Source organism: Scleropages formosus, chromosome 22, assembly GCF_900964775.1.
Source record: "Scleropages formosus chromosome 22, fSclFor1.1, whole genome shotgun sequence".
NCBI lineage: Eukaryota > Metazoa > Chordata > Actinopteri > Osteoglossiformes > Osteoglossidae > Scleropages > Scleropages formosus.
The window spans coordinates 565604-577645 of record NC_041827.1 but is presented as its reverse complement, the minus strand read 5'-3'; the positions used below and the strand labels follow the sequence as shown (position 1 = coordinate 577645).

Here is a 12042-nt window from a genome sequence, read left to right as displayed (position 1 = left end):
TCTTCAAATGGTGTCTTCGAAGCAGTGCTCTTTTTTGCATTTAAAAGTTCAAGCCACTTTCTTGAACACTTCATCCCAGCTGTCAACAGTATCAAAGACATTAAGACATATAAAACATTCCATTACACAAATTTAAATATCTAGTCTTCAACCTATCCAAAACAAAAATAATGAGTTTGCTGAGCCAGTTTTGTACTGATATATGTTGTCATAATTTGAATACTTTTTAAACTTTATGTCATATGACAAGGAATGGAAAGTGTGGAGTTTGGAGGAACATGGAATGGACAAGAAATCCATGGATTCCCGAGAGCAAGGCTGAAATCTGCGAAGGCAACATTGTCCACCATCAGGTCTTGTCCTGCCAATCGGCATGCTTGGGGGCTTTGCAGGAGTGGATGTCTACAAACTCCTCGCAGTTTTTGCACTCCACAGCACAGCACCATCGGAACTTGCACTCGCACTGGGTTACCCGTCGAATGCGGGTGGTGTCGTAGCCCCTGCCACAGCACATGACCTCGCAGCCATCAGGTCCATGAGAGGACTTGTTGCACACTCGTCCTGCAGTGCCTAGAGACCCTAGCATGGACAGAGACCGGAGAAATATGCATTAAGTGACTTGGTAGAGTGAGTGCCGCGTTGACCAGCACTAATGACACTGCATGAGAAGAGCACTCTATAAAAATAAAAATAAATAAAAGAAATAAATAATGACAATGGTATTATTGAGTTTGTGTGAGCTTCATTTTCATGGCTGCCTGTGTTTCCGGGTCAGCTCCATCCAAAGAGAAACTAACAGTATGGCTTGGCAAAAGCCGCCCATGGCTCCTCTGCACTCACCAACTGCTTTGTCCATGACACAGTAGTCAGGAGAGCTCTCCACGTAAACCAGATCATTCTTAGTGGGCCTCCTCAGGGCGTTACTGGGCACCGCAAACCCTGTGCCGTCCTGGTTCAAGGTGACCTCTATGGCTGCATTGTACTTCTTGCGGAGGAAGTCCCCAGTCCTCCGGAAGTCAGACATTGCTGACCAGCAGGTCCGCAGCTCACAAGAGCCACTCACACCATGGCATTTGCACTCTAGCTTCACAAAATGCTTCACAGCCTGCAAGGCAAAGAAAATTCTTCCTGTTTCCAAACAGTTTCCCGACTTTCCATGTTCTCCAGCTTTAGATCTTTCAAATAATTCATATAGTTCCCGAGAACAGTATCTCTAAACTACATTATGACAAAATGCCACTATACTACCAGCTGTAGTTTGGATACATTTATGACATGTGGTTCAGGAAATTCTAGATTCTGTTGTTTCTGATAATGAGAGAACAGTCAAAACAGTGCTTGGCATCAATTGTTTGGGGCATCTTTTGACTTTCTTGAAGGAATTTTAGATTTCATTTCATTTTACTTAATTTTTGTCTCAAGCTGAGCAAATTCCATGTCACATGTGCCAGACATTTTGCTGGACTGATGGGAACGTTACAGGGCAGTAGCTCAGAGCACTTATGTACTGGGGTGTACATTTGTAACAAATGGCAGATTATTGTATTGATACATTAGTGCCTCTGTACAACAAAGAGGGCCTCCTAGAAATCCGAACACAATGAAACCCCTAGTATACCGATTTAACTACTAACAGCAAGGCTCACCATCCGTCCACAGCGATTATTGTGCAGGTTCATCAGGGCGTGAGCATCCTTGACTGTCCTCTCTCTGGCATCAATGAAGGCCTTGGCAAACTTGATCCCATAATCAACATGGTCGCTGCAGCCGCCCCAGTCAAAGTTGCCCCTTTCGTCTCTCCCCTGGCCCCTTTTGTGGGGATCACAGTTGCAGGATCTGAGCTCCCCCTGGCTGCAGGCCTGTGTAACAGCATACACCACACCGGCCGAGGAGATGGCGTACACAAACGCGGCCTCGCGGCTGCCTGGACCATAGTAATAAAAACATGGGGTTTGAGAAGCCTGACCTGACTAGACCAGAGTTCAACAGGTCTCATATCTCACCAACATATTTTTACAGCAGATATTGCTACCAGCAGATTGCACATTGCATGGCTCTTCTCTGGGTATTCTGGAAAAATCAGATGTTCCAAAAACATGCAGTTCATGAGAACTGCTTAGTAAACCGTAGACGCAATATAACAAGGACACTGGGAACAACATATTTGACCATGTTGTATGAGGTATGTGAGTCTAGGATAGATTTGTGTGCAGCTTTGGATCACTGCTACCCTGTGTGAACAAGCTGACATTGAATATGGACACATTGTAAACACAAGGTTGTAACAGTAAGTAAAACGTAAAAAAAAAAAAAAAACCCAGTTCACTAAATACCATTTCTCATAAGATAAAGAGTTAAATTCATAAAGACTTCGAACTCAGCAGAGCAGGATATTGTAAAGAAAGAATATTATTATGCTTTGATATACCTTCCATGTTTTTATAGATTTTATATGCTTCCTACATTTAACTTAAATATGCTCAATTCCATGTGGATTCTGTGAAGCACAGACCAGAACACTGCACTCACAATTATGTAAGTGAACCAAAACAGAGGATTATTTAGTGTGTTACATTCCAAATGAAAGATCCTTGCCAAGCTACTATGTGTCAAGCTGAAGAAGGGTTTGTAGATAATCTCTCAAAGAATCACAGAGCATTTACACTCCAGTCAGTTTTTTGGCTGTGGTCTATTTTTTTTCCACAATTGCTACATGAAACAAAAAATCAATTTCTCATAGCTCTGTTACATTTTCGTTTCTATTTTGAATCCCCAAAGCATTCCCAGCTGAAACTGTTGAACTCAAAGATGCTGTCTGACCTCACATGGTCTCACCTGACCTTATCAGCATTTGGGTCTAGCACTTCAGTGGTACAATACTTTGGTTTACTAGTGTACCCTAAAATTTACTCAGTGGCCTAGCAAATGGCTGCTCTGTGAGCTTTAATTTACTCTGCTAATCAGCATCATCTCACGCCATTAGCATTTGGCTCAAGGCTCTAGATTTGGTACGGTAATTTCTGTTACTTGAAATTGAAGGGGAAAATGTCCCTTGATTCTGAATCTATGATCGTGGTTGCACTTTCTGTACCTGCAGAATATGAACTGTGGACACACACATCCAGAGGCTACTGTATGCACTGCAGATGACAGGCTTTAGAAAGATCGAATGTGTGTTTTCATTCAGGAATGAAGGGATTGTGGGCTATTCAGTCTGACCTGGCCTTTTGCCCCAATCTCTGCCCTTTATAAACTAAAATGTAACCCCAGTGATATGTCAAGGACTGGAGTTTTGTCTGCAAACCAGAAATATCTCTGCAAATATTTACATCTCCCATTACTGTTTACATGTCTCTCATATGCAGACAACTCCCCATCAGGTCAACATTTTGGAAGCCTGCACCCTGTCACTAAACTCTTTCACTGTGAAGAGGTAAAGAAGGCCATTTGTATCATGTACAGAGTATACAGTATACATATTAGAACTCACAATCATTTACATTTACATTTATTCACTGAGCAGATGATTTTGTCCAAAGCGATGTACATCTCAGCAAAAGTACAATTTATGCATTACATTAAGAGAAAGATACATAGCTACAGACATGTGACTCAAGTAAAGTACAAAATCTACAAAAACAAAGTCAAACTACTTAAAACATGGTTTTGAGCATTTTATTCATGGCAAATGCTTGTGCTTGTATGTGTCATGTGGCTTCCAGTGGGCCATTTTTTTCACCCCAGTGATACCTTAAATGAGGGTTCAGGTGCTAAACCCTCAAGGAGAATTATCGCGGCAACACATTTCACCATTGGCTCTCCAGTGTGCCCACTGTGCTCATGCAGCCTGTCTAAGAAGGATAAACGTTCAGGAGACAATGCCATGTTCCAGGTCTTTGCAGACACTTACTGTTACACAATCTGTTGAATTAGAGCGACATGGTGGCACAGCGAGTACTGCTGCTGTCTTACACCACCTGGGTGGTATGAGAGGGTGTGGGTTTGATCCCTGCTCAGTCTGTGTGGAGTCTTCATGTTCTCCCCGTGTCTGTGTGGATTTCCTCTGGGTGCTCTGGTTTCCTCTCACAGTTCAAATACATGCTGTTCAGGTTGCCCCATGATGAGTGAGTCACACAGAGAGAGTGTTTCACTGATGTATGGATGAGTGACCCACTGTAAGTAGTGTACCTGGCAGTGTAAGTCACCTTGCTGAATAAGGTGTGTGGGCTGATAACACTACATAGAGTTCACTGGAAGTTGCCTTTGAGAAAAGTGTCTGCTAAAATAAATAAATGTAAATGAATTAAGCTTGATTTATAAGGTGCAATCTTTGAGAATCCATGGAATATGTCATGGCTCCTGTCACCAAACCTTCCATGAGCTAAGTATGGCATTTGACATCACACACATTGTCTGAAGCCGCTTGTCCCAAGCAGGGTTGTGGTGAGCCGGAGCCTAACCCGGCAACACAGGGCGTAAGGCTGGAGGGGGAGGGGACACACCCAGGACAGGATGCCAGTCCATCGCAGGGCACCCCAAGCAGGACTCGAGCCCCAGACCCACCAGAGAGCAGGCACAGGCCAAACCTGCTGCACCATTATGCCCCCCACAGCATTTCAATGAAACACAAATTATTTTCCCTATAAAACACAAGTGAGTGAGAGCAGCAGATCTTGGAAATCCTCATCCCACAGATTTGGTTTGAAGGACACAGTGAAGCAGTGGAACAAAATGCAGACAGCTAATTCAGGGGCCACAACCTGTGACTGGTAACAGCAAAGTTCTGGTTCACTACAGCTAGTAGTGTAGTGGTTAGAGGTACTGCTATTTGGACCCAGACATTATAAGTCAGAATCTCAACTCCAGCTGTGGTATGCTCGAGCAAGGCCCTTACCCTGAATTACTCTGGTACCAATTACTCAGCTGAAGAATCTCAGATTCCTCTATCCTTTTATTGAGGAAAGCTTAAATATGTAAATCTTAGCAGCTCTAACTGTAATAAAGGAACGCACTGAAATGATAAATTAGACGAATAAAAGAAACAATCAGACATAGATAGTACTAGGGGTCCCAAGGTGTTAAAAAGGCACCAAAAGCACTCACTGCGCTGCACAACACGGCCGAAGACAGCGTGGTGACGGTGTAGTGTGCTGCAGTTCCAGCGGTGGTAACGGAACTGGTGCTGGCACTCCCGGATCCATTCTTGGGCCCCATCACCCACTGACTGCATGAGGTCCGGGTGCCTCTGGCACAGCTGTCTCTGCTTGTTCACCAAGCCGGGGATGTTGTCACAGATCACTCGCGCCCCAAGTGCCCCAATGTACCTGTTAGAATGGGTGAACAGGGGAGGGACACATTACAAAAGAATTGTGCTCCAGTGTGACACACACACGCTGTCCGAAACCGCTTCTCCCCGAGGAGGGTTGCAGCAAACTGGAGCCGAACCCGGCAACACAGGGCGCAAGGCTGGAGGAGGAGGGGATACACCCAGGACGGGACTCCAGTCCATCGCAGGGCACCCCAAGCAGGACTCGAACCCCAGACTCACTGGAGAGTAGGCCCTGGCCAAATCTGCTGCTCTACCGCACCCCCCCCCCCCCAAAACAACACATTTCATTCATATTTTTTCTCCTGGCTTCATCCAGTTTGAGCCGCAGGGTCTGAATTTTACAGTGACAGGGTGACAAATTTAAATCAACCTGTAAATCCAGATCTCAATATGTAGAGAAGGGCAAAATGAACAAATGAAAGGCACAGGGTGGGTGCGGTGGCGCAGTGGGTTGGACCACAGTCCTGCTCTTCGGTGGGTCTGGGGTTTGAGTCCTGCTTGGGGTGCCTTGCAATGGACTGGCGTCCCGTCCTGGGTGTGTCCCCTCCCCCTCCAGCCTTATGCCCTGAGTTGCTGGGTTAGGCTCTGGTTCCCTGTGACCCTGTATGGGACAAGTGGTTCTGAAAATGTGTGTGTGTGTGTGTGTGTGTGTGTGTGTGTGTGTGTGTGTGTGTGTGTGTGTGTGTGTGTGTGTGTCTGTCTCAGAGAGACTGTACAGCAAACCTCACCCCTCTGATGTGGCCAGAGTGAAAAAAGAGCAGTCTTCACATGCAATCACAAATCATGTTCCACTGTGGTTGAAACATGTTTTCAATTGATGAATACATGTAGCTGTAATGATTGTTAGGGAGGTGTAGCATGCTGAGGTTGAGGCAAAGCAGCCACAGCTGGGGCTGATTTCACTCCCTATCTCTTCCCCAGTGCCCAGCAGTAGAGAGAGGAGAATGAGGCAAATCCGAACCCGATGCCTGTGTCCCGACTGACCCGACTCTCCCAGCCCCCCTGACCAGCACGAAACCTCTCCCTACCTGGTCCCCCTTTCCCGTCTCCTTCCTTCTCCCCTGTCTAAGGGCAAATAAAAGCCCACAGCAATGGATGACCGCATCTCCTGTCTTGTCTCTTACAGGAGCTTTTAAAGGTAATGGGAAATGATGACATATATTGTTTCAAAGTGAAGAAAAATGAAGAATTAGAGGACGAACTGATCCTGCCAAGATGATATGTCATGATGCAGGGAGCCACCGATAACCTATTTGTGACCCCAGGAGTTCCTACCCAGTCCTCTGGTTGAGTCGCGCCGATTAACGGCGACTGAGGATGAGGAAGAGATTTCCACTCCTCTTAAGGCTGTTTCTCTCCCAGTCCTTTACAATCTCCTCTGGCAGTCATACTGTGCAGAGTCCACATGTTTACCCTCCTGTCACCCTGAAATGGCCATGGTTTCTCCTGCTTCAGCCATGGCTGGGAGCCTGTGCTGTCAGCCCTGGACACTTTGCTTATCCAAAGCATCAGCAGGGTGACTACAGTTCACTGACCCTGTAAATTATGACCACAGAAATATTTATCCTCTTGGCCAGCACAGTGACAGCAATGTATGTGTAATTATTATGAAAGTTTATCCATTTTCTTGGAATGCTGGATGAAGCAATTAGATTATTTAATATGCCGTTTTGCTACATTGCAACCTGATAAACTAATGACCTGGTCTTTCTTAACCATTTCAAGCTAGAGGGAATTTCCTTTGAAGAACAAGTTGTTTTCATCACAGGTCTGGCCGACTAAATTGAAAAGAACCTGAAATTGCGAAAATTTTGCTGACTGAATGATGGATGACCCCGTCCAGGACAATACACAAAACAGGCTAACAGATCTTCATTGAAAGAGACAGCTGGTAGTGTAGTAGTTAAAGCTGCCGCCTTGGGGCCCAAAAGGTACATGTCTGACTCTCACCCTCTGGCTATAATACCCTGGAGCAAGATACTTACTCTAAATTGCTCCAGTAAAAGAAATTACCCAACTGTACAAATAGGTTAGAGAAAAGAATCAGCTCAATGAATAAATGGCAGTGTTGAATGAAATGGAAGCACACATGACTTGCATTGGGGAAGCCTGTCTTGAATAATGAGGAAGACTGACTGAAACAGCGACCCCACATGGAACGGAAGGTGTTCCACACATTGGGGAGGCAAAAGAGCACTATGATAAAAGAGGAAACTATGTTAAATGCAACCCTTCTGACACTGTTTTTAAAGGATTTTAGATGCAATCTTACACAATTTTTGAGTTTACAGTGTTAAGCTACACACAATTTGTACAGCTGGGTAATTTTTACTAGAGAAATTTAGGGTAACTACTATGCTGGAGGCTACTGCAGGTGAGATTCAATCGTGAATCCTTGGAGTGATACGGAGCAGCTCTAAGAGCTGCACCTTTAAGATCCATCCATCCATCCATCCATTTTTTTGCCTGCTTGTCCTACAAGGGTCGCGGTGGCAATAGGGAGAGCAGAGACGCCCAGATGTCCCTGTCCCTCACAACTTTCTCCAGCTCAACCCAGGGGATCCCCAACCGCTCCTAGGAGATATAATCTCTCCAGCGAGTCCTGGGCCAACCTCGGGGTCTTGTCCCAGTTGGCCGTGCCTGGTATACCTCCAAAGGGAGAAGACCTTTAAGATCACTTCTATAATTCAGTAGTTAAAAACTAGATGTCCTAAAACTTAAAGTGTAAGGAGCTTGACATTGAAAAGCGCCCTAGGAAGCACAGTACATCTTGAAAATCCACAGGGTCAGAGGTTGGATGCTTTTATACATTTATGGATATTTAATCCAGCAGTGCACACTTAGTCCACTAAGTGTCAGAACACATGGACTGCACCACTGTAGTCAAACTGCACCAAGAGACAGTGAGTATGGACCAGGACAGTGTCTTTGCTAAATAGAGTAGGATGAATGCCAGGAGAAACCCTTGTGGCTATGCATAACTGGAGCAAGCTTGATGCAAGGGGACTCTGATCTATGATAATGAACCTCAGTCCAGGCCTTCGGATCCCCACACTGTCAGTTGGTGTTAACTGACTCATTGGCTCAACAGAGTTTTAGTGGTTTCTGAAGGTCCTTGTGTCCTTCAGGTTTAACTGAGACAAATTACTGGAACCTCACTCTGTTTTCAGGGGCAATTTGTTATTAATTAACAACATATTTGCTGACACATTAGACAACACACCTCCAGACATGTTTCATTTCACTCTTTAGTCCCCAGATGTTTTACTCAACCTGTCACTTACTTTGGGTTGTCTTGGGTATGTTCACTAATAGAGGGTAACACAAGTGGCACCATTCAAAAGCCTTTCCATGCTATTTACATTCCAGAAGTGCTCATTCATTTGATCGATGGCAGTGTCGGTGAATGAAATACCATATTTTCTCCCCTTTGCTGTCAACAGAAGCTACTGGCTGACTGAGTGCCTTGAAATAAATTAGGCTTTATTAATAGATGATAGCAGGTGGTGTGGTGACGCAGTGGTGCAGTGGGTTGGACCGGGTCCTGCTCTCCAGTGGGTCTGGGGTTCAAGTCCTGCTTGGGGTGCCTTGTGATGGACTGGAGTCCCGTCCTGGGTGTGTCCCCTCCCCGTCTGGCCTTACGCCCTGAGTTGCTGGGTTAGGCTCTGGTTCCCTGCAACCCTGTATGGGACAAGCGGTTCAGAAAGTGTGTGTGTAATGGATGATAAAATTAACAGACATAGGGATTTTTCTTGACAGAGTACAAGTGTATTAAAACCACTTTAGATTCCTCTGTTTAGCAATGTGTTGGACTTCACCAGCAGAATGTCCAGCCAAATCAAGAGCAAAATGACACAGCCCTTATTTATCCAGTGACAGTAAACAGCAGTTTTTATTGCTTTACTGTATAGTATATTGTTTGTGAGTGACAGAGAGAGTGTTCCACTGATGTATGGATGAGTGACCCATCGCCAGTAAAGTTTCTAGCAGTGTAAGTCACCTTCGTGAATAAGATGTGTGGGCTGATAACACTACATAGAGTTCATTGGAAGTTGCTTTGGAGAAAAGCATCTGTTAAATAAATAAATGTAAACGTAAAATGTACTGTTACCTCGGCTTTTGAATTCTAATGATAAAGCAGTGAATGGGAATGAGGACAATAACTTAATAATAAAAGTTTATTATACTATTACAGTCAAATCAACAACTAAACAGTACAGGCTACCTGTACAGTATAGCCTACCTATCACTGACGTTTCCAGCTCAATAGCCAAGCGAAGTACAGATGATGTGTGTAACAATGAAGAAACTCATAACCTCAGATACCAAAACTGCTACAACATCCAAATGCATAAACTGTACTGTACACTATTAAAAATGATTGCTGTATAGGAAAAAATGTATTGTCAACATGCTTTGACACTCTTTTAGCAGGCAGGTAAGCAAATGGTGTAATTGTTTGAGCTACTACCTTTGGAGCTGAAGTTTGATGGTTTAAATCTCACCTGCAGCTGTAGTAGTGCCCTTAGGCAAGGTCTCTGTACAGGGTTGTGGGGAGCCAAAGCCTAACCTGGCAACACAGGGCATAAGGCTGGAGGGGGAAGGGACACACGCACGACAGGATGCCAGTCTGTCGCAAGGCACCCCAAGGGGGACTCAAACCCCAGATCCACCAGAGAGTAGGACCCAGTCCAACCCACTGCGCCACCACACTTAGGCAAGGTACTTATGTTAAATTGCTGATCTAATTAAATAGGTAACTAACTGCACAGTATGTGACTGCTTCAAAGACAAGTGTCAGCTAAATGCTTAAAATGGTTTTTCTTGAACTTTAAACACTTTTGAAATATTTAGAAATGAGTGATAAAGTGCAAACAATGAGAGCATCATAATAAACCACTGGCATAATTCAACTTCCTTAAACAATGCTACTTTAGTGCAATAAATTTTTGTTCATGAAATTATAAAAATGAATTGGTGGTTTAAATTCTACTGTCCCAGTTGTTCTGAAACTAGTGTTTTTTGTGAGATGTCTTTAACAAACTTTACAGATTTTAAAAATAAGGCTCAATTGCTTATTTTTGTGGAAATGAAGGAGATCATGTACAAACCCATACTGTGATATTTGGACTGTTTCACATGAAAAAAAAAAAAAAACAAAAGTTTAGCTGTAATTCTTCACACTTTTCTAAAATTAAACTTTTGAAGGTGTATTTTAATAAGAGCTGTTCTGCATGTCTGTGCCCCAGACTGTTTGTAAGTAAACTGTTTCCATGGTAGAGGCTCATTGCTCTCGATAATTTAATGCACTGGAAAAGCAACCCTAAACACCAGGTCTCTGATTATTATCCACTTATTTTTTAATCTGTTTTGTCCAAGGCAAATTAAAGTGATTTACCAATTTATACAGAAGGCTATTCTTACTGGAGTAATCCACTGTGAGTAGCCTTAACAATGACTCACCACCAGGACGAGTCCACCTGCGGTGTGAAGAGGAGCAGCAGTAAAAGGGAGGCGGCGAGGATCCCGGAGGCGACACGTAGACCGCGCGGATGGGTCCCTTTTCTCGAGACACGTCTGAGGTGTGTGCGCGCTTTGCTCAGAGACACCCTGCAGTGTCCTCGCGCCCTGTTTTCCGCTCCCCGTTCGCCGCGCATCTTGTTCGTGTCCAGCACAGCAGTTCCGGGAGATTTGCGTTCCAAGCAGCGTCGGCAGAACTCGTTCGCTCGCTTCCTCACCCGCGTAGCCTCCTCAGCCCCTGAGCCCCGGAGCCCCCCCAGCCCCTCTTTTGATGGCCCAGGGGTCGCATCCCGAATAAGGACAGGTGGTGCTCAGCTGGTGTGTAGCTCATCGAGGAGTGGAGCACAGAATGTGCCCCGAACCTTGTGTCTCGTGTCAGCGAGTCCAGCGCTGCAGTCTTGCGTGAAGGAGCCAAAGAGCTTTGTTTTACTTTTATTACTGCTACTCCCTTTCCCGCACGGTTTTCGGCTGCTCCTTTCTGTGTCTCCGAGTGGAGTGCGATATGGAGCGCGAACGTGCGCGGCTCATTGGCCTCTCCTGGTTCTCATTGGAGGGATGGGCAGGGGCACTGGAGGGGGACTGTTCTGCGCTATCGAGATGATGCGCTCGGCCATTTACATTTATTCATTTAGCTGACGCTTTTCTCCAAAGCGACTTACAACGTTAATGTCACCTGTCCAAGCGGGAGGACAAAAACAAAAAAAAAGTTTTGGCGCAAACATTCTTGCAGTAAATAGAACGTGCCAGAGTCACTGCTTTGCTTACAGGACTGCTCCCTCAGCTCTGAGGACACTTGGCAGGGACCATACAGTACAGCAAACTGATTTACACTGCCCATTTTACACTGTGGTGTCCAAACAGTGCTGTTTGTCTTTCCAACAGTGTTGTAAAATAAGCAAAGTGTAAGGTCAGTTGTAAAACGTTTTAAAAAACTACTCACAGTTCAAAAGGACATAAATGTAGAGAGAAAGAGCAGTAAAACAAACTGCAATTAATGTCTTATAAGAATATAAGAATTAATCAGTATATGGTAGAGACATTTTGGTAGAACATTGCATGAAGGAGTAATGCTCCTTTTTTTGCATCATGACTTGTTCAGTTTTTTCAGTCCAGTGTCAGATTTTCAAAAGCAGAAGGCAGAAGATGAAAAACAGCAAGAAGGTCAAAAAATGCTGAAAAAACTATAGCTCAGC

At 44.6% G+C, this 12042-nt stretch overlaps 1 protein-coding gene across 1 annotated transcript; it reads right to left on the bottom strand.

Moving 5' to 3' along the window:
• Positions 1-267: 267 nt before the first annotated feature.
• Positions 268-11097, bottom strand: LOC108930479 (protein Wnt-2b-A-like). The gene is made up of 5 exons (XM_018745743.2): positions 10793-11097; positions 5104-5324; positions 1647-1924; positions 841-1105; positions 268-579 (listed from the first exon to the last, which is right to left on the bottom strand). Exons 1-5 carry the CDS (start codon positions 10984-10986, stop codon positions 350-352), a joined length of 1188 nt encoding a protein of 395 aa, XP_018601259.1. The 5' UTR covers positions 10987-11097; the 3' UTR covers positions 268-349.
• Positions 11098-12042: the final 945 nt, after the last annotated feature.